This window comes from Lepisma saccharinum, chromosome 8 (genome assembly GCF_977018435.1).
Source record: "Lepisma saccharinum chromosome 8, izLepSacc3.1, whole genome shotgun sequence".
NCBI lineage: Eukaryota > Metazoa > Arthropoda > Insecta > Zygentoma > Lepismatidae > Lepisma > Lepisma saccharinum.
The window spans coordinates 79748497-79771822 of NC_139236.1; the positions used below are offsets into that span (position 1 = coordinate 79748497).

General features: G+C 36.1%; 3 protein-coding genes across 5 annotated transcripts in view; 1 reads left to right on the plus strand and 2 right to left on the minus strand.

The window, feature by feature from the left end:
• Positions 1–1496: 1496 nt before the first annotated feature.
• On the minus strand, positions 1497–12150 carry Polr2K (DNA-directed RNA polymerases I, II, and III subunit Rpb12). The gene is made up of 4 exons (XM_083127617.1): positions 12063–12150; positions 6956–7020; positions 3450–3542; positions 1497–1677 (listed from the first exon to the last, which is right to left on the minus strand). Exons 2-4 carry the CDS (start codon positions 7014–7016, stop codon positions 1655–1657), a joined length of 177 nt encoding a protein of 58 aa, XP_082983743.1. The 5' UTR covers positions 7017–7020; positions 12063–12150; the 3' UTR covers positions 1497–1654.
• Positions 12151–12403: 253 nt separating this feature from the next.
• Positions 12404–19704, plus strand: LOC145991571 (uncharacterized). Its single transcript, XM_083127616.1, has 4 exons — positions 12404–12543; positions 13716–14678; positions 17242–17418; positions 18954–19704. The coding sequence occupies exons 1-4, from the start codon at positions 12541–12543 to the stop codon at positions 19194–19196; spliced, it is 1386 nt and encodes a 461-aa protein (XP_082983742.1). The 5' UTR covers positions 12404–12540; the 3' UTR covers positions 19197–19704.
• A 2171-nt stretch (positions 19705–21875) lies between these two features.
• LOC145991185 (sphingomyelin phosphodiesterase) overlaps positions 21876–23326 on the minus strand; it is a 176469-nt gene continuing 175018 nt past the window's right edge. For all 3 annotated transcript variants that reach the window (XM_083127061.1, XM_083127060.1, XM_083127059.1), the window contains one exon: positions 21876–23157. In XM_083127061.1, the coding sequence (XP_082983187.1) occupies positions 23088–23157 (70 nt within the window). In that variant the 3' untranslated portion in view covers positions 21876–23087. The remainder of the gene's footprint in view (positions 23158–23326) is intronic.

Consider the following 23326-nt stretch of genomic DNA (forward strand, 5'->3'; position numbering starts at 1 on the left):
TTGTCCCAATTTATAAAAGTTTAGGAGTTTTTTTTGACACACATTTCATGCAAAAAATTTTGGAATTTTTAAACTAGCATCATGCTAGTTTAACATTTCATGCACTTCAAAACAATCAATTGTCATCAAGAATGTTCGAGCAGACAGCAGTTTATTGTCTATGTTAGCTCGTGTCGCGAATTGTTCAGTTATTTGTAGAGCAGTGAATGAGCATGGTCAAGAAGTGTACATGTAGTTTCAATATGGGCCTGCAACAAGAATTTAAGTTCCTGCGTCTCAACACCAACTCAAAAGACAAATCTCTCGTTCTGTGTCAGATATGTGGGGTAAGTTCTTTTTTTTTTTTTTTTTTGAAGGGGGGAGGGGGGCAGGAGTTTTATGGAGAAGGATAAAGTAGTTCTCAATGAGATTGGTTCTTCAGTTAAATACTTCTAGCATTCCTCAACTTCAGAGTAAGACTAACATCAAAGTTTGATCAGAAAGGACCAGAAACACTGTGCAAGTCATACTGAGATTACAAAATTTAATACCTTTTGACAACGGGAGATCATATTTCATTTACAATTATCAATTAGGTGATCCTTACCTTAATAATATGTTGTTAATTACAATAGTTCTATAATTAGATCTAACCAATTTATCATGAGGATTAAACTGACCTCCCTAGGATGTCCCTTTTTGGGTCAAAACATTATGGTCACCCTATCCTATGAAGAAACGAGGGGGGGGGAGTGTGAAACAATCGCTACATAACTGTATGAACCGATACTTGTGAGCAAGGATCTTGTAAAAAGTTGTGATCGAATGAATACTGCATTTAAGTGATATTTCATTTCACCAACGTCAAACTATCTTATATTCTGTTCTTCACAGCAAGGGGTCCTTGGTTGAGTTTGGGGATAGGTGGGAGGATGCTTGTATATTCTCAGAGTGAAGAAAATTAGTGAATAAAGCCTCTATAAATATAAGAAATCTTATTTTGAAAGTGGATCTTATTCTTCTAGCAATGTGTAGTACTGGTTTCCTATAACCTTACCAAGCTGACACTACCAAATTATATATACAAATGCACAACAGTGACTAGCTATGCTCTATCAGTAGTGAAAATGTTCTGGTGAAGAACAAATCATTGCTAGAAGAATAGAAGCTAGTTTCGAAATAAGATTTATTGGATTATTTTGTAATATACAGCACTAGTTCTGTAAAGAACAAATTATGCACATACAGATTAATCTGTACTGCACTAAATGGGTCTGTAACCCCCTCACCCCTAAAACACATCCTTTCACTCTGAAAGTGATATTCCCTACCAATGTGGTATTTTCAAAACTTTCCAGTCGGGGGGAAATTATAGTAACTTCTTTTCAATCATAGGGTACTTCCCCTCACACAGGTCTAAAAATTGCAACTAGAAAGGGTGATGTAGACTCCTTGAAATACCACCCTATTATTTACTAAATTATAAGCAACACTTTTTTTGAAAAAAAGAAATAGTATTAGTTCATTAAAAAAATTTAATACCTGTCATTTCACTTATTTATATACATTTTCCACACTCCCAAAGATGAGTTGCTCACCAAATCACCATTTGAATTTCATCTTGTTGCAATGGAACCTTCTTGGAATCAAGAAAGATCTTGAGAGCTTCAATATTTCATCTGGCATCAAATACAACCACTGAGTCAACATTAAGGAAAATAATTCTGAACAAAACATCATGCAACATACAGATACTTTCATTTTAAATTAACATAATATGCAAATCACAAACATTTGCAAAATTTCACATTATGACATGACGGCACACAGGGTTTGATTGTTAACTGATCAGTACCATACTCTGGTTGTCTTAATCCCCCATCCCCTGAGACAAATTGATGTGAGGTTGGGTGAGACCCAGCATCATATATGGAAAATTCCAGTGAACTACAAGGACTGGCAAGCGTGTGAAAATCCAAATAATAACGATCGAGTACTATTGTGAATTCTTCACCCCCGGTTTATTGCAAGGGCAGGGAAAAAAAGGTGAACAAGCTCTTGCATCAGTTTGCTGTTTGTGTTGACCTGTCTTGTTTGAACTATATTCCTCGGAACTTGAATCAACATTTATATCATTATTAGGGCGTATTTTTGGAAATTTTAGGTCATAAAAATCAATCCATAATAATACAGGGTTCCCACTCTTTCTCTAGGTACTTTTAAATCACTTTTCAGACCACTTGACAATGATTTATCATACCACTAAATAAGTGTTGTCTTAAACTTTATATTGTTAATCAAACAAATCACATTTATTCAACATTGTTGAAAATATTGCATTGATGCATAAGTTTGTAGTGGTATGGTATGGCAACACTGCGGTGTTAGAATATTATATTGCTTAACATTCGTCAACTGGAGTGGCATTGTTGTGCTTGTAAATATGCATTGAATTTCACAGATTTGAAGGAAGACTGTTATTTGTGGACTAAAAAACAATAAGTGACAAGTGAAAAAAAAAAAAAAACAACGAACGCTTTAGACATATTTTTCTTTCCGAGTTTAACAGAGGAGCAAAGGTAGCGGAGGTGGCTCGAAACAATTGTGTTGTGTACAGGGAGAATGCCAACGGGGAAAGCAGGACACGAAAATGGTATTGTCATTTCTAAAAGGGAAATTTTGACTTCAGTGATTCTCTAAGTTCAGGAAGACCATCGGTCTTTAACAAAGACTGCTTAAACACTTTAATCCATGATGGTCGACATCAGTCAACCAGACAATTAGCAAATGTGATGAATTATGAGCATTCTAACATCGTGTGACATTTGCATTTCATGGGTAAGGTTCAGTATACCACATGCTTTAAGTGAACAACGCAAATCAGCGAGTAGGCCAGGAAGTGCTGCTGCAACATGATAATGCATGCCCACACTCTGCGAACATGACAAAAACTGCAATCCAGGAGCTTGGCTGGGAGGTTATTCTACATCCTCTTTACTTCCCTGATCTTGCACTCTCGGATTTCCACCTTTTCAGCTCTCAATCCGCCAATCTTCGAGGAAACTCCTTTGGTAACGAAAATGCTCTTCAAACTTGGCTTGATGATGTCTTTAAACCAAAATCAACTGATTTCTTCAGGCATGGAATCGAAAAACTGCCCCAGCATTGGTCGACAGACAATGAACAAAAATATATTACTGATTGATTTCTGTCTTTTGTTTATCTCAAATGAGTATCAAATAAAAAAAAGTGTCACTGAAAAAATGCTGCTAACTTCTGCATCAACCTGATAGATTAAGAAAAATAAATACAATATCATATGAAACTACTTGTGAAGAAAAGGGAATGTATTTTCAGTTTTCAATCCAGCAAAAATGAAAAGTGGATTTACCCGACTTTTCCAGGTCAGTGGGAACCCTGTAATAATCTAGCACCATTCTGCAAACCAACACCAGAAAGAGAAAGGATACATCTCTTGGTCCTCTTCTTGTACATAATTCGATAACCACACTCTCTGCATCGGATGGGATCTCTCGGACGAATCTCATTCTCGTGATGGCATTCTGTGAAGAAAAAACATCAATAGTAAGTAAATTATACCATTACATTAATGGGATGGTGTACAAGTATTGTTGCATATGAATCAATCAAAACTTTGACTGAAGATGCACTAAAGTAGCTCATGTTCATTACCTGAAATCTGTAGCATAGTGATTATTGTGGACATCTCTGGATGGATGTCCACATGTTGTCTATATTTATCAGACAGTTTAGGGTTGTCCAGGAGATGTGAATTTCGAATGAAACAATATTAATAGTTTGCGAATCGTTAGCCCACTTTTATGTGGAAACTGTGATGCTAATACAGTATGACTGTGCATTAGAAAAATAAAATTGAAATAAGTTCATGTTCAATGCACATTTTGATGTATTTTTTCTTTATTTTAGAGAGTCTTTAAGTACCTATAAATCCACACTTAGTTATAAAAGAGTAATAAAAGTCCTATATTGATATATGTTTGCGAGCAGGGGTAGAGAAAACAATAAAATTCAGGTGCCAGCCCTTTTCCAGAGGAGCCTGCATTTTACGCGCTATGAAAGCCATGAATCCAACCAACACAAAGCTACACATTTTGAAATGTGAACTTAAAACAATAAATTTATTAATTAATAAAAGACTGAATCAGAAGTAATTAATTATTGCATCAGAGTGACCTGTTTCTTGACATGTCTTTTTAGTGCAGAGTTGTCAGCTCTACGCCTAACCCCCATCATGAATGGAGGACCGCACCTGTCGTTGGTCAGCGGATCCCTCGGATCTAGCTGGGAGGATCACATTGTAGTCCACCAACCATACCCCACTTCTGCCGATAGTGGGATGCTCATAGAGCCATGACAGGACAGCTCTGTAAATCCCAACAGAGCAAAATGTTGACCATTTCACTCTGTTGGTTGACTGAATATAATCAAAATGTCCATCAGCTATTCATTGATTTCAAAAAAAGCATATGATTCGGTCAAAAGAGATAAATTATATAATATATTAGTAGAGTTTGGAATACCTAAGAAGCTTGTTAGTATGATAAAAGTATGCACCAGTGAAACAGAAAGTAAAATTCGTGTGGGTATTAATGTGTCTGACAAATTTACAATTCATGATGGGTTAAAACAAGGAGATGCATTATCTCCATTACTCTCTAATTTTGCCTTAGAATATGCTGTTAGGAAGGTAAAAGAAACTAACGAAGGACTAAAATTAAATGGTATGACTCAGTTCTTAGCATACGATGATGATGTAGACTTATTAGGGGATGATATAAATACAATTAAAGCCCCTCTTTTGATATTTTTAAGAATATCACCTGCAGCAGGGCCAGAAAAATGGCGCTTTTCAACTAGGACTTGTAATGCCACATTTACTTGGTCTTCACCCACTTTTCCATCCAAAACAAATGCTGGAGAGAGACATGCTGTACCATATGTGAGCCTATATTTCAATGGTGATCTCATACATATCTTCTTACACATTGCAATATTTTCAGACAATCTTCACGAAAATGTAATACCTGAATGTCAGATAGTTTCACAGATGTAAATGCTGCTCGGGTTACAAATACAATGTAAACTCCTTTTGCAGAACACACACATTCTGGATAAGTTAGATTTAGTTTCGAAAGATCTTCAGAACTTAGAGCTTCTAGCAGAATGAACTTCATTATAAACCTGCACATAAGGGATTTCAGTAGCTTGAGCAAATGTTCATAAAGGAAAGGTACCATTAGTGAATCAGACTGAAACCTGACAAGAAAGAGTTCTATATCAGCTGAAAGAAAGCTAGCCTGACTGGTAACAGAGGATTGATTCCTCACTTGTGACTTAATAGTTTTAAAGCTTTCACATCTTGGTTGTTCCTTGGTACCAGAAACTCTGTCAGCAAAGGTTTTCAGAAATGGTCAAAGGTACTGTGCTTATTCCACCACACTTCCATTGTCTAACCACCGAATTGGACAAAACTTTTTTGGAAAAACTTTTCATCCTGTAATTCTTGTGAAATCTGCTCTCTGAGCTGGAACATGTTTAAATAAATTGTACACTGCTCTTAAGAATACTACTACATTCCAACCAGAACTCTGCAAAGATGCTTTGAAACACCATGAAGAACATGAAGTCCGCAGCTTCCTATTTCCAGCAATGTTGTACTTTCTGGCTCATTAATAGCAATGTTTTCTTTGAAAAAGGTGAGAAATTTCCAGTTAACTGCTGGTCCATCCATGGATATTTGCACTATTTTTTTCAAATTGATACCTTTTACACCTTCTTCAAATACCAGTAACAAGTCACTAGCTTTGGTATGGCCCAGAAATAAAAATACAAATTTTTCCAGAAAAATTGTAAATTTCCCTGACTTTTCCAGGTTTTCCAGACTGGTCGACACCCTGAATGTGTGGTGGTTAGGTTAGGCTAGTTGTGTTTGGTTCTCTTAGAAGAAGAAGACTATGACAAAAAATTGTTGTAGCAGCAATACTGACCATTCTTAATAAGTTGATTTGGTATTGCAACACTAACGAAAAACAGAATTAACTTATTCTGTGAAAATTATGCCGAGGTAATAATAAAAGATATTACAAATATTTTCCTTTAAATATTTTGCACCAGTCTTTCATTGTTTTGCTGCCGAAAACAAACTGTTTACGGATGCTTGGCCTCAATACTTCTCTTTGCCTTTTCACATTGTTTTTCACTAGAAATATGTTTCAGTATGGAACTTCAACATTCCCACAAAACTCTTAAATTGTACATAATAATTTTAGGATCACTGCAATGAAGTGCATGTTACTCTATATCAAATTCTCCGTCACGTGCAGTAATTCTAAGTTTAGGCACCTTTCCAGATCACCACATTGATGTAAAATCCAGAAATAAATGAGGTCGATATTAAACATGGTCACACTTATAGGACAATCCTCAAACACCTTCTTGGCCAAGCCCCACCCTTCAACTTGTCACGTCATAAAAGTTGAAGTGTATTAATGCCAAGAGCCCTGAAGCTAACATGCCTAATCTAAAAACAAATGCATTTAACCCTGACGTAAGATGATGAAAGGCAGGGCTTGACCAAGGAAGGTAGTGGAGAAGCATGCCACCAGTGATACCCTACTAAACAAAGTGAGTCACACTCGACCTTTTATCTTTGTCTTGAAAATTTGCCTGACGGATTGCGCAGGTCACCAGAGTGTCCCTTGTTAAAAAGTTCAGTTCATTCTTGTTGGGATGTTAACGAAGAATGAATTCAGACTCTTGCAAACGTGAATGTTGGATTTTCACAGTATTTTTAGTTTTTTTAAGCACAAAATGTGTTAAAAATTGCAAAAAAAAGGCCACAATTCAAGTTTTATGCCAAATACGCGCTATCTCACAATTTCTAATGCATGCTTAGAGCATGCAGCTTCATATGAACTATTGTAAATAAACTCACCTCCACATATGTATACCATGGGAGTCTTCGCTGGCGCCTGCTCCTTATTACTCTGCTCCATGTTCCTTCAAAAATACAAATTAAAAGTTACTCAACATGCAATACAAAGCTAATTTGCACTAAATTACAGTTCAATATGATGTTTTTGAATCAGAAAACACTATAGCAAACCTATAAATCCATTGGCAATCACTTAATAATTATTAATGATATTAAATTTGCCATCAGATTCAGCCGTGTTTCTGCATTTAAAACAATTTTCACTTTCTTACATAAGAGAATAAACTTATGCTGATTTCACAAAATCCCCTCCTCCTCCCCCTCCCCAAAAAAAAAATTGGAAGCTAATGTTTTCGTCCTTGAGTTCAAGAGAAAATGATTAAAATATTGCAATAGCCACTTGATTGTGAAATTAAAAACAACCTTGAGATTGATACATGTCACAGTTATGGGCGATGGTTCCGAATGTTTAATGATTTTTAAAAGTTTTATAGGAGCATACAAAGTGTTTTAAAATACTGGAATTGATGGTGAAACTTAAGTTCGAAGCTTGAAGAAACTAATTAGCACAGTTAAAAGTTTCACTAAGTACCATTTACTGGTGAAATTATGATTTGAAATGTAACTTGCACGAGCAGGTGTTCTTGGTTTCCGGTTGACTCAGACATGAGTTTCTGCAGATTTTTGAGCGAGACTAGAAGAGGTTTTGTGCTCGAGGGCAGACATTACATGATCAGGTGTTTATTGTATTCAGGGGCTTTATTTTAATGCTAAGAGCCCTAAACATGACCTGCCTAACCTAACAACAAAAGCAAGAGTAGAAATATCCCTTTGCACCCCACACACACGTGAAGTAGATGGCATCATCATTCTGTATCCAAGATGACTGCTCCCAAACAAAGAATCACATAGGGGTATACAGAAGGAAAAATTATCTTCAGAAAACGTACAGAAAGCACTCTGAAGTATGTGTTAACCGACATAATTAGAAGTCTAACAGTGAACAAAATGCCCACACCATGATAAATTTGGAGACTAACAATCAGAACATGGCCCAGTTATGTTTGAAATGCACCACTCTCCAGAATGTGTAGTGCAGTCTAATTATATGTTCCTATCCACTGTGTTTTTTTAGACTTAACTTTACACAAAAGTCACACACTCAAAACTAGGGATGGCCAAAAATATCCAGATTCCGGAAAATTTAAAATCTGGATTATACAAGGAATTCAGATTTCGAAGGAAGAGGTTTATAATAATTTTTCTTTTTCTCTTAATGAGCCTAACTCTGCACGCAACCCACCAACACCTTGTGTAAATTGGGTTGCCTAGTTTAAAATGTCGTTGTCCTAAAACTTTTGAGAGACACTGTACATGGATCATTCAGAGGACATCTCTTGCTTACAGCGGCTTTATAATAGTACGTTAAGCGTGTTTTTGAGACAGTTCCTCCAAGGTGCAAGTTGATAAATGTCTATCTCACCCTTCTTTGCTATGTCATTCACATAATCTACGGAAGATTTTGAAACATACAGTAAGCACGAGAACTACAATTTGCCAATTACTTTTTCATTGAGATCCCTTTGATCTCCGAGGCTGCGAACATATTTCCTGTGTTTGTCTGTTGGCAGGAAGGATTTTCAATGCACTTGCTTTTCCTTTTCCTGCAAATGCATATGGAGACTTATCATATCTCAACAAACATTTTTAATAAGAATTGAAGCTATTTTCCTAATGCCAAGGACCATCATGGGTATTTTGGTACTTATTTTATAAAAAAATTAACAATGATTCTTTCATGGAATCTAAAACACATAATACACACATCTGCGTCATCTGAGCCTCTCATTAGCAGCAGCAATAATCACCAACAAATTACCATATCTTTTTCATGTTTACTGTTGAGATTGAGCACTTTGGGGCTCACTCCAGATGTGATTTTGCATAATTTATATCCACAGTTCGTGAAGTGTTTTATTGAAAAGATTTACAAAATGCTCTGGTTTCATACATTCGTTAACAAGAAATGCAATTAGGGTTGTTTTATTCATTACGTGACTTAGGAACTTCATTCACTTTCTGATGATCTGGGAAGATGAGATGCTCTGTGGCTGATGCCTGAGTTCTTCCCATGTGATTGTCCTTTCGGTGTTCTACGTATATAGACGTCTTATTGTACGCATCAGACAGACATCGATTCTTGGACTCCAATTTCCTTCCACAAAGCAATGCATAAGACAGATAGACCTCACCAAATTTTGACTACTCTTCTTTTACTCTCTGAATAAGAGCCATACCATCAATCACCGTGAGTAAATTTCCAGATATTACTTCAGGGGGGATAACATTTTTCTGCAAGTATGTCTCTAATAACCATGATAATGGTTCTAAGAGAAAGCCCATTTGAAGATTCCGATTCTGTGCTTTCACAATAATTCACAATAACAGTGCCTTGTCTGATAATTGACCTGCCCTACTATCCACTGCCTTCTTGGATCAAGAGAGGAACAGAAAGAACTAGACGAAAACCATGTACAGCCAATGGTTATGCAACTGAAAGAACAAAGAACAGATACACTAGAGTATGGATTAGTACAGGTAACAGAAAGACCCTACAGTCGCTTGAACCAATGCTCACATGATGTGCGCCACTATAGAGCAATGTATGTATCAACAGAACAGCTCAGAAACGGACAGGGTCCCAGCAGTAACGCACACCTAGTACGGTGTGTGATCTCGAACGGCCAGCACCGCTGCACATCTGTGTGGCATGGGCTCGATGAGAGCTTGGAGGACTCCTCGAAACTCTTCACTTTGGGCAATTTCAGCTCTGGAAGAGTTGAGGGAGGTGACATTCTACCTAGAATGCATCTGCCAAGGATATCCCAGACATTCTCTATGGGATTTAAGTCCAGTAATCACGCTGGCCACTCCATGCTCTCTATTCTCTCGTCCTCGGGCACGTTGTGCACTAACAGAACGCTGTTAGGAAGAGAATTATCGCCAATGAAAAGGAAACGATCGCCTATTGGATCTGCGCACGGCATGGCAAGAGATCTGAGGTTCTCGTCCTCATATCTAGGGCCCGTCAAACTACAATTTTCAATGACGCGGAGGTCCGTACGTCCCACAATTTTGATTCCAGCCCACACCATCAGTCCACCAGCTCCATTTTAGAATGTTTCTTGCACAAAAGCAGGGTTATATCATGTTCCACATTCCCTCCAGATAAGGTACGTCTATTGTAAGGCTGGAGGCTGAACGCGACTCATCAGAGAACAGCGCTCAACCCCATTCGTTGTGGCCCCAATTGCGATGTTCCTCAGCCAAGTATCTACGGACTGAAAGCTGATGGAACACACAGCATGAGTCTATATGCATAGAGGCCATCTTTAAGAAGATGATTGCATACAGTTTAAGATGACACCTGCACCCTATTTGCTGTGAGAATGGCACATTGTAGTTTTGTTGCATTCTGTCGTTTGTTCCAATCGGTTATTTACAAGAGGTACCCGTTGTCTCTTGCAGTTGTTGCTTGCGGACGAACTTGATCTTACATTCGTCGCGCATTTCCTGTTGTTTGGAACCGAATCTACAGGTGAGAAATGGCATTTTGAGACACTCCAAGGGCTACTGATAGCTCCCTCTGTTTGTCCAGCTTCCATCCTTGCTATGGCTCTCCATGCCATTGATTCAGGGAAATCAAACTTTAGAGGCATTGTACCACTTGCCCACGTCCCTCAATCAACTCTTCCAACTTGTCAATTAAATTATGGTACCAGTTTCATAGATCGGAGACACATTAAACTCAGATATTGTGTGTTTCACATGGTTCGTACTTAGCAATTGTGTATTGCGGAACATGGTGGGCAAAACTTGACTACTGTAGTGGGTATGCAGTGTTTCCAACCTTCTTCACTGAAAAATACCTACTATATTCATCACGTGTGCAAATTGTACGGTACTACTTTACTATACCTGAGACACCTGGGAATCATTTCTTTCGCATTTTTACATTGCTAACGTACTATTCTGCATTCCGGAACACTTATTTAGGTGAAATAATTGAATTTGTTAGGAAAGTAAGTATATTTTTACGAGTATTTACTGTTGTTGTTTATTTCCACACACAACATGGCGATAGCTTACCGTTGATCGTTCCTTGAGCCAGAAAAACCATTGACGTTAGCCCAAAAATTCACGATAGCCCCACAAACCATCACGGGGACGAGGTATGCCTACTAGGTTAGGTTAGGCCTGTTAGGTTTGGTTCCATTAGCACTCCTTTCGTTCAATTTAGCATATACAGACAATACGAGAGCATGTTGTGCTCTCATGCAGGAAGCAAATGGCAGCAGCAGCAATAGCACGTCGGAAATAGATTTTCGTACAAAACCACATGCATTCGCATTAAAATGAATCAAAATTACATTCCCGAACATCAACAACGCTACAGAAAATGATTTGCGTAAGTACTTTCTCCTGTAAATTTGAAGAAATCTGTCTCAGGTATAGTAAAGTGAAGTGTTACCAATTGTACATTACGAACGGGTAGCCGACTGATAGCCCCACGAACCATTCCGATAAGGTTAGGTTAGGCAAGCATAGTTAAAAAAAGGGGCGTTGGAAACACTGACGGGGGTTAGTCATCAAACATATGCAGCATCCGGTTCACGTAGGGAAAGCAATGGCAATTGTGCGTCGGTGAGATATTTCTCTTGAAAAGTACACGATTTCCCGGTCAAATTGATTCCACGATGAAAGAAAATACCTCGACGAAATTTTAGTTTTCATTCAAACAATCAACCAATATACAAACATAAAAACAAGTGCGAGGTTAGCACTATAAATTGTTTAACCTATTCCCACTATCGAATCTAGCATGAAAATAATATTAAGGCTACTTTTTAAAAAATTGTATAATTGTATAAGCAAGCATGCTTTTACTATTATACGATCATAGCAATTACGAGAATCTTTTGAAATAGGCTGTTAACTGGATTTAATTCAATTTTTATGTTTTTGATGTATTAGTTCGTTTCACTAAAAATTATATATTGTTTTCCGTGATCACATTGTTTTATTTTCAACACTTTTTATAACTTACCTAATATATCAAAACCTTATCTAATATATATCACAATATCGTCTCGACCGACACACAAAATGAAACATGTGAATCTGTGACATTCTTCTTTTGTTTTAATTTGACATTACGATTTGTCCCATGGCGAACAAATTCAATAAACGAAAATAAATGACAGCATAGGTTTCGTAATTTCAATCATTTTTTTTGTATTATGTATAATGATTTTCAATTTATTGAACTAGGCTGTTTCTTTCCCCTATAAGAAATTATATTTCTCTATCATTTTACCATGTGGTGCAGGTTATTTAGTAACATATACTCCATGCCTTCTAGTTTCTGTTCTTACTCTTTGGTGCCAGCTGATTACCCGCGAAATGCCATTGGTCGCTAGTTGCATCTGTAGGAAATTTGAACGAAATTAAATTGCTGGCGTGGCTTGGACAGTTTCTCGACATATCGTGTTTTTATAAAAGTAGCTTTCGAGAAGAATGAGTAAATGGTAAGGAAACTACAGTAATCCGTCGTGCAAATCTAAAATTTGTGTTTTTAATTTTGTTGTATGTTTGCTGTAGTTGAAGACCGGTTTCCTGATTCATATCAAGGTACTTTGACCTATTCATTTTGTCGAAAAGGTGCATTTTTAACAAATTTGTTGAATTATAACTTGTTTCTCGAGAGCAATAAATGTGCAGAATACATTCATTCAAAAAGATTTACTTTGATTATATAATTGTGAAAATGTAAATATTTGTTGGGATAGAGATTTTCCCTCCATCTTCCCCGCGCCTTCCCTGGGGCCATCATATGTTACGTTGGTGGGTATCGAAGTAGTGATGCTTAAAGCTTTTTCTTTATAAAAAATACATACAAATAAAATAATATGCAGCAAAATTGCCTTGGAGAACATGGTTCAAGTAAATTAATTTGTTTGGGATGGTTTACATATGGTTAATTTTATTTTATTTTAAAATTAGTAACCCTTCGATTTTTGCCTCCTTGTGCCAACGTATATTTTCTGATGAGGTAAAACGCACCTGATTACATATTGTATATATATCTGACAGATTCATTGTTGAAACGGTTTTCTCGCAATTTGGACATTGTAAGAATTCGAAACTCGATTGGTTGAATCCAAAAAGTTCGTATTCGCATTAGACTACCACCTTCCCCTCCCACTTCAGAAGTATTTTTTATTTAATATATCTGACTAGCCAAATTATTATTTTAATAATAACAATATGCACGCTGAAAATTTAATGTGTTATGAATAGAAAATAGGCTATCATATAGTGTACATAATTGGGCCCTTGTATTTAATTTTCACATTTGTAGTTTTCTTCATTTCCATTGGTAGGGATAAACTTTTTTTGTGCAAATTAAACAAGATCCAGCAGTTGTTTTTTTGTATTTTATATAAATTTGGAAACAGAATATATTTAAAATTTCAGTTATACTAAAATTTTAACATTGTGCATGTTATCTTTCTTTAAATGAAAATTGTGATGGCTAGCTGAGAGGTCGTTTTTAAGTCATTCTTTCTGTCGTATGATATCTAATTGTCATAATGTGGTAGATCAACTACGAGAGAGATCAGATTTAAATATTCATAGTGCTTTTCATAACCCAGGAGATACCAATAACTTTATATTAAGCAGTATTTTTTTTTTCCAGATGGCTTCCAGAATGCTTGAAGTTGATACAGAGAGAAGTGCATGTGAAAAGCAAAGTCCAAAGAATGTAATAATAGAGAATGGAAGTGCATTTAATTGGCATGTGAATCATATAGAAGATGACAGTGGCTATATAACCACTCCAGACTCGCTACAGAGTTCTTCGAGTATAGGAACATCCTCAGGGTGCTCTCTGCATAAAAGCCGAAGTAACTCCTACCCATCCCTAAAACGCTCTGCAAATGTTCAGGTGCATAAGGATGCATCTTCGTGCACACCCGCATTAGCCTTAGAAGATCTACAGGAGGATAAATACTTCAAGAAGGATAGTGAGTGCACAAGTCTTTTTGTTTGTCCCGGCAAGAAGTTCGCCAAAGACATTCCAAGGAAAACCCTTGATCTCTCTGCAGTTTCGGGCAGCGACGAAAGTTTAGATGCGCCGAAATATGCCGTTCCAACCACAGTTCCTGATTACTTTTCCAAAAAGTATTGTGTGCTCAATAATAAGAGTATTCGCCGAAGTGAATCAGCAAGTCAGTTGTCATTCAAAAGTGAAGATAGACACATCAGATCATATGATGAAGCAAGTACAAGTGGTTGTTTGTCGAGTTTGGAATTCAGCAGCCCAGTCAGTGTTAAAACCAAAGATGTTTCCAGTTTCATGGAACAAAGGAGAAACAGTCTGTCTTATGCAAAAGTGTGTTGCAGGAGCTTATTACATAGCACACCTAGGCGGTCTCTCGAAGGTCGTGATCATGTGGACTTCATATCGTACCTAGGGGATCGAAGTACATACTGGCCGGCAGTTTCACGCATTTTGAAATTTCTTGATGGGGACGATTTACGAAGGATATGCCTTGTCAGTAAAATTTGGTGCCGGATTTGCAAAATGGATAAGGAAGCCAACGAACGGCGCTCCAAGTTTGTCAAGCAGCTATGTGAGAATAAGGAGAATAATGAACTGGTAAGACAATCTTAATTTTTCTTTATCGTTTTTGTTGGTACTGGTGCGATCTCGCACAAACACATTTTACACTCGTTTCTTTAGTCATTTTTAACATTTGTACTTACCGATTATGCATTGCGAAAGTTTCTTGAAGGTGAGATTTTGCTCTTGCGAAGAAAATAACTTTAATTTATCACATTAACAGTAATTATTGTTCTTGCTTTCTTCGCTTGCGTACCACAAGATGGCGGCCACAATCATCAGTTGGTATGCAGTATTTCCAACCTTGTTAATCGAAAAATACCTACTTTGGTGTTACTGATTTCGGATTTTTCCCAGGTTCGAACCCCAAAAAACCATTGACGGATAGCCCCACAAACCACTTCCGGCAAGGTTAGGCAAGCATAGTTAAAATTTTGTTTGTAACACAATGCGATACAGCTTTCAAAAAATAAAAAAAATTCTTGCAAAACAATTGCGTGGTTGGAAACACTTCAAGGGGTTACATCATTAAATGTACGCGACATCTGGTTACTGGAGAGTGTCGGAAAGATACTTTTCTTGAAAGATACATGAATTTGCGGTCAAATATATTGCACGATGGAAAAAAATACATCCACGACCTTCGAACAATCTATAGAAACTCAATTCCGTAAGTACTTTCTCCTGTAAAAATGAAGAAATTCATTTGAGCAAGATCGCATCGTTAACGTTTTTGTTCATTTGTGTATTGATAGAAATTTGGTCTGAAATGATACTGATGATCTACCAGTACACATCGATACCAAAATTCGAACATTGTAACATTTGACTTTAGAAAAAAATGTCATTGTATCGGGTAGTGTTAACCTACGATCAGCAGCCCCCAGGGCTATTCTATGGGGCCAGACAAGAATTGAAGCAATGTTACAGGTTTTTATACTTGTGAAGGTTTGATGAAAATAGACAGTCATTTCTAATTAAAATGTTAAATATCTATATTCCACAGCTCGCTAGTCAAAAGCATTTTTATGAATGTTAGATTGTTTACAATACAAAATCCACATTTTCAGATCGTCAAAATATCAGACACTATAAGTCCCTTCTAAATTTCTGGGCTCAAGAGTACTTTCTGGGAATAGCTAAGAGGGCTCGGAACATATTAGTGTGTCTCTTAAAGACATAGTTGTGTGAAAAATAATTCTTATCCTCCTTTATCTGAAAAATAAAGAAATCATTGGCAATAATTGATGCAATTTAGGACTTCAGACATTCAGTGAAGTCCTGGGGTCTGCAGCAACAAAGTACATTTAGTTGGGGGAGGGGGTCCATACAGTAAGTGAAAGTTTAAGAACCTCCATCATAAACTTGTTCGAAAACTCCACGATTTCAAAAAATAAAATTGGTAATATAAGCTATACTTGCTACCAATAATATATATAAAATTTTCTTGCCTGGATTGTTACCGACTGTTTCTCTAAATCTAGTCATTTTTATATGTGTTGGTTAAAAACAATTATTGTATGTTGTTTGTTCATGATGATGTGGTGGGTGGGCGGGCCTCCCAGATGGTGTAGTGGTAATGTCATCACCTTGTAATCAAGGGGTAAAGGGTTTGGTACCTGGTGGAGGCACACTGCACAATAGTTCAGATCCCACTTGAAACTGTAGGTCCAGTTGTGATTAGCCCATTTGTGCACGAAGGAGACTTAAAACAATTCAAGCAAATATGTGACATACGTGATACTGATTAATTGCTAATGTAATAGTATGTGCAGGAATGTTTTGCATTTTGATCAAGTTATGAAAGTATATATTTTAGCTGTGTTACAAGACAAAATATTTTTAGTATTGATTAATATTGTCTTATTCTACAAATAATAATGCAAGAACAACATCTTCATGTTACATATATTGCATCATTTTGATAATGTTGCTATATTAGATATACTTTCCTTGTCCTCTCCCAATACTTCAGACTTCTGCAATTTCAACCAGCTTCACCCTGGCAGTGACCGGGCATTTTCATTCAAAAATATCTTTCTCAGCATATCACTTCCATCCTGCAGGATTAACACACATTCCACATTTCTTGCAAAAGTCATCCACCATACAGTTATATTTAATTCATTGTTATATCGGTATGACTGAAGATGACCAGACTCCTCTCTGATTTTCTTCATATTTGGCATACTTACTAATTGAGGCCTGCTAATGACAAATCTGAAGTTAAAATTTGTCGGAAACGTCTAGTAATTGCAAAATAATTGCGAACCATTGACGCTAGCCTCACAAACCATTGACATGTGGTTAGGTTAGGCAAACAGTTAAAATTTGGTGTTGTGGTACTATCAGGAATATATATATATATTTGCTTGTGAAACAAAAAAATTTTGGGAAAATCGACTGTTTCCATTCCAAAAACTAATGCCTTATTTTGCAATTTCTAAACGTTTCCGACAACTTTTAACTTCAGATTCGTGATTAGGAGGCCTCAATTAGTGAGTATGCCAAAGATGAAGAAAATCGGAGAGGGGGTCCGGTCATCTTCAGTCGTTCCGTTATATATAACTAAATATGCATATTGCTAATATCTTTACAGTTTGTGTTTCAGAAAAATTTTACTGCAAAAGTTGTTCCTGATCTACCTGTACATCGTCGCAGAAGCACGCTGACCCAATTGAACAATTACCAGCAGGAATCGAGCGAAAGCGACACATCACCTCAACCCCAGTGCACTGTGAGCCCAACAAAAGCACGTTTTCAGTGCTTTTTGCAAGTAAGTTGACATTACATTACATTTAAATGCTACCAAGACATGTTTGTGTAGCATCTCGAGCTGAAGTAAACAATTTTGGAGGTTACACATTCTTTGCACCAAAGAATTAACATAGTTTGTTGCCAAATTAGGAAACGTTTATTTAAATTCTAAATAAGGCAAGACTGATCTTGTACATTCTCAGTTATTTTAATCCGTTCAGTCATGCATTCTCATTTATTCTTCAGTTCTGGAAAAGTGATTCAAAACAACTGAAATATAAAAAAAATGGTAAAGAATCTCATACTACAGTGGTCCAATTGACACAGCATCTAACTATCATACCCAGGAGACCCAGGTTTGATTTCAGGTGTGAAATTGTCCAGGAATGTCCCTGCAAGCAGCAGCTTTGGGGTTCACCTAGCTTCTCCTAAAGTACCTGGGAGGGTCCCTGAAGTTTATTTAACATTGTTTAAAATGATTCAATAAAATTCAACTACAAAATAATTTTGTATAGAATATATAAGATGCAGGTTCAAGAAAAAAGTGGAATTTATTTTTTATTTTCAAATCCTGGTGAGTAAAAAACTAATATTTCTGGGAATGATTCTATCCTTGGCTTTTCCCTTGCCATTGATCACCATAGAATATCTTCCCTGAGACTGCATATAATCATCAATAATTAGAAATTTGGTTTTAATTTTATCAATGAATTTAATTTACAAGGGCCCACACGACCAACATGCAACGTAAAGCTTTTTCACAACCCACTACAAGGTTGTATAATGGTCTAATTTCTATAAGCTTGCCTGCTTATATAATAACCTGCCTCCAAATGTTGACATTTTCTTGCTAGAAGACAGTTTCGCCAATCATTAAGAATGTGTGTTTAACTTTCAAGATTTTTTTTTGTGCCACTTTTTTTTTTAGTTTTCTTGCTATTAGTGTCAGTATAAAATGGTCATTCAGCATTGTATGTAAAACTTTTAAATACATAAATACAAAATAAAAAACCCCAGTTGATTCAAGTACAAAATAAAACAAAACAGTTGATTCTTCAATTTTTCCAGATTTTGGACATATTTTCAAAATTCCCCGATTTTTTCACCGACTCCATGTTAGTAACATTCAGTGGCGTATTCTCCCTTGTTACCTGGTTTATTGTCAGTAAACCAACTTTTTTCATGTACATAGAAATTGCTGGAAAATTTGAAGTTTGACTTCTTTTTTCTTTTACTTGCATGTGTGCATTGGTGTTATATTTCTATTAATCTTATTAATATACAGGGTTCGTTTTTTTTAAGCACATTTTTTTTAAAAAAAAGTTTAGTTTTAGACCGTGAGATGAGGCAGGCCAATTTATCGTGCACAACCCTGTATAATAAATATGTATACAGTAGATAAGAATAGACAATCACAGGTAACAATCTTGTGTAAGATACTTATATATCAAAAATATTAGCACACAAACAATTTTATTTTAATCATAGTCATTTTGTTTATATCTTGTGTTATAGAAAAATTATAGCAATATTAACCATTCCCTTTTTTTCTAGGAAGGGCAGAAACTTGAAAATGGGGAACGTCTCGAGCAATGTCCCCGTTGCACATACCCGAGCCACGTGGCGGAGAGCACAAGCAGTGGACGCTGCACGAGGAGAAGTTGCAGCTTTGAATTCTGTATCAGGTGTCGTTGCGAACTCCACGATAAAAGGCCATGTTCCGTGTCCGTGCCTGGTCGGTCCAGAAAAGGATCCGTGGGCAGCAAACAGAGCCGTCGGAATTTGAGACGGTTGTGATACACCCTCAAACTAGTTTCTAATTTTTCAACCGAGTGTTTTGCATTTTATGATGCCTCTTGCAATAATGTCTTTTTACCATTGGTTTTAAGTTTGAGGCATGCATTTTACTCAGCGTTTCCTTGTACACAATTTTTGTGAACGTCTAATAGTTTTTCAGCATGCCATGTAGGAATGAAAGCTATTTATTTTTAGCATGCAATTCAAGGGTTGTGAAATAAGAAAACTATTATTTTATCAGGGTTCATTACATGTTACACTATGCATAAAACTGGTTGAATATCCGTCTTGCATGTCAAGAATGATTTGTAGTCTTCAGAAGCACTAAGTCACGCACAGGGTATTAAGATAAGACAGTTTTAATCAAGACTTATTTGCTCAAACTGCCATTATTTTTATTATGTATGCTATTTTATACAATGTGCCATGTTAATACTTGTAAATAGATAACACTCACTTTATTTTACATGAATAAGTCAATTTTTAATGTAAATGTTTTCACATCTTCAGAAGGAAAGTTAATTAAATTTTATAATTTGTATGAAATAAACAATATTTATAGAAAAAAACTGTTTTATTTAATGAAATTTCTGTGTTCCTATCATAACCATAGTACAGTGCAACCTCATTTATGTTTTTCATCAGAATATGGCTAAAGAACTTAAAACTGCATGACCACTGTATGCACTTGGTTACTGATTGTGTATAAAATGTGAAACAGATTAAGATTGACCAAATTGTTGGCAATTTTAACTGATGATGAATGTCTCACATCTAATAAAAACCAAATCATGGAAATTAATTTGGTCTGTTTAAGAAACCTTATTTTGGCAGTATTTGATTTGGGAAGTGAATATTATTAGCTGAAAGGAAATGTTTTTCCGCCATTTTAAAAATATTCTTGGGAAATAAAATAAGTTAACCCCTTCCCTGTGAAATTTTCTGACAAAATGGTTTCCCCGTTCTGTGTTGTTTTTTTTCTGAGTTTGCGTAGTAATATTTTTAAATAGCTACTGCTTCAGCACAATTCATCCGAGTATCATGGTTCATACACTTTTCTCTTCAGAATAGAACAGGCTTTCAAATGGTACCACGCACATGTGTACAAGTATGAGGAAAGCGAAATCTGGGATAATTTGGGAAATTTCCCTCCGAAAAATCCCTTTTGGTAACTTTGGAGCCCTCTGGACTGGCCCTTGATATAGGTACCCGATTATAACTCTACCTTGAAAAATACTATACGTAATGCGTCCACCAAGTTTCATTGCAATATCTTCAATAGGGATGAGGGAAAAAAATATTTCCCAATCCTGTTTGACAATACTATTAGAAACTCAAAAACCAAAAATAAATCAACAGTTCAAATAATGCTACACCAAAAAAATGTACATAAAGCAACTGACTAAACGTGGCACACAAACGAACTCACGTTTGCACTTTGTCAGCATAACACAAAAACAGTTTACTTTCCTCTGAACTTCTTTTTCTTTGTCGGCATTGAAAATAGTGACTAAATAAAAGGTCGTTGTTTCTTCAATAGCAAAACATACGTTTCACCAACAAAAAACGTGTTATTCCATTCAACACAGGTTACTTCAGTCAGAGATGTTCGCAGGCGTAATATTACGCCCAACACAGAATAAGCTACAGGAACCAAGGGTGTAATATTATGCTGAACACAGAAGGGGTTAAAGGGCTTTGCTTCAAGAGTTTGCAAAATTCAAAGTTTCCAAAAAGTAAATTGCAGATGACAATCCTGGTTCAACCCACTTCTACTTGTAACCACATCTCATATTATTCTGATGCAATTAAGGACAATTACACTTTGGGAGATTTCACACCAAAGTGATACATGTCACTTGAGGATTTTGCCAATCAAACGCAGGCCTGTATGGCCTGTCATGCTGCTACAGGGTGAAACATTGCTGTTGATTGGCTCCTTCTGAAATGACATGTGTCGCTCGAGTCTGAAATCTCCCTTACATTTATTTATCATAACTAGAATTTACTTCGTTATGCAGCTCTTTATGTTCTATTGGTCAAATTTTAAGGCAAGTAAATAATTATATTAGGAACGATCCAAACTATTTTAAACATGAAAAAATTATTAAAGCTTTTGTGGTGGCAAATAATGAAGAGTTTCTCTTGGGGTATATGGCAGATCAGTTCCAGATATACTTTCTAGATTTGAGAACTATGCCAGCTACATCAAGGAAAATTGGGGTAAGCAGAACATTTTATCAATGAGCACAAATGCACTGACTTTGAAACAACTAAGATCGTCAATACAAAGATCATCAAGAAGTCATCCAATTACTGGGACTGCAATGAATAAGCCATCCAATTACTTACTGTATTATAATAGTAGCAATACCCAGTCAAGAAGAAAAGCAAAACCTCAACAGGGACATACTGGACCTAGTGTGGCTGGTAATAATAGATTGAGAGCGATTGCATGGAAGAGACGACACTCAATTGGCCTGACAGCTATAACAGACACCTCGTGCACCAAATACATAAAGACTGGTTTCAAATAGATCTGAAGATAAGAGTGGCATTAGCATTTGAAAGCTTAGATGCATATCCAGAACTATCTGGCTGTTATCTTGAGAGAATCTTTTCATTATTTTACATATTTGAACCAGGGAACATACATATTCAATACTTATGAATCGAGAATTTGTTTTACTTGCTTTATTGTGTATGAAAAATCAACATTTTTACAACAATTATAAGTTATAAATTACATGTAAAGATAAATAAAACATTGTTTAAAAACAATCACAACTACTGAGGATCAAAACAACCTCTTTTTTTCTTAACAACATTGATCCAAAAATTCAGTAAACTGCGAACCACTACTCAGGTTAACGCATAACAGAAACAAAACTTAAAATAAAAAAAAAGCCTATCAACAATTGCATTGAAGAATTTTGGATAAATACAATAGAAGGTTAAGTAGTAAAATAAGTTAATCAAAAAATACACCAATATCAAAAACATTAACAAATAATCTCATTTTTCTGCTGATATGTTCAAAACTTGATTTTTTAATGTGTGTGTCATGTTTCGTGCTTTAAACCAGTACATTTTGCACTAATTATTCAATACAGATTCATTACATCAAACTTTGTCAGTTTATTGTCAAGTAATTATTTTATACTGATTTTTGCTTATGAGAAATTGCAATATACAGGTGTTACCATTTATAATTAATATTATAATCATTAGCCACCATTCACTCACATATATACTCATGTGTAAATTTCGTCACAACATAAAAACAACATAGCATACACGTAACACACTGACTATCTGAATAAAGATGATCCAGTTTATTTGAACAACCGTTCAAAGTTCGTTTTATGACCGACACACTTTATCACAAGTATTGACTTCCGAGATGCGTCTCAAAGGTGCCATACACTTAATTTTGCATTGTTATGTGATGTATGCATTCTGTTGATGGATTTATTTCCTTTGCACGGGTGGTGAATGATAAAAATGGCTGCTGTACAACACTTTGGACACTGGCACGATCATTTCCATTGATGCATGTGAAGAAATCGAGAAGATAGCATCATGCAACAGCAATAACATGTCAAAACATCTTCGAGGCTTCATTCCAATCAACCATTAAGTGCTATGCATGTGCTCAATTTTCACCTTTCACTGCTTCAACATCAAAGAAAAACTACAGTATATAAATTTACATTGTCATCTGACTCTCCCAATGAACTTTCTTACTGCTGTGTTCGAAGAAAATAGCAACTTGAAGCTTACAGCCAACATGTGCAACATCCAATGGAGGATCCAATATGCGAAGGGACGCCTTCCAGTCTCTCCCTATCTGGTTTCTCTAGTAGATGGGTTGAAGCTTTCTAATTTCATCTAGCCTAGACCAAGCACAATACGTGGAATGGAATATGCTAAAGCTGGCACAGCCATGAAGAGTGACACCCTAAAACAGGAAAAATATCGTTTATAAAAAGAACTTCACGACTTAAAAATTTACACTTACATTGCAGTATTACAATTATGTTAAAAATCATGCAAGGTCCTGCAAGACCACACCATTCTGTGTATTTACTGATGACCAGTACCATATCAACTACAAAATTTGCTAGTTA

Bases quoted from the DNA above. Each gene is read 5' to 3' on its own strand.
- Polr2K (XM_083127617.1), bottom strand. From the start codon at position 7,016: ATGGAGCAGAGTAATAAGGAGCAGGCGCCAGCGAAGACTCCCATGGTA. The intron at 3,543-6,955 runs GTGAGTTTATTT...TTTTCTTCACAG, and splicing joins CATGGTATACATATGTGGAG to AATGCCATCACGAGAATGAG. The intron at 1,678-3,449 runs GTATCCTTTCTC...ATGTTGACTCAG, and splicing joins CAAGAAGAGGACCAAGAGAT to TGGTTGTATTTGATGCCAGA.
- LOC145991571 (XM_083127616.1), top strand. The intron at 14,679-17,241 runs GTAAGACAATCT...ATATCTTTACAG, and splicing joins ATAAGGAGAATAATGAACTG to TTTGTGTTTCAGAAAAATTT. The intron at 17,419-18,953 runs GTAAGTTGACAT...CTTTTTTTCTAG, and splicing joins GTTTTCAGTGCTTTTTGCAA to GAAGGGCAGAAACTTGAAAA.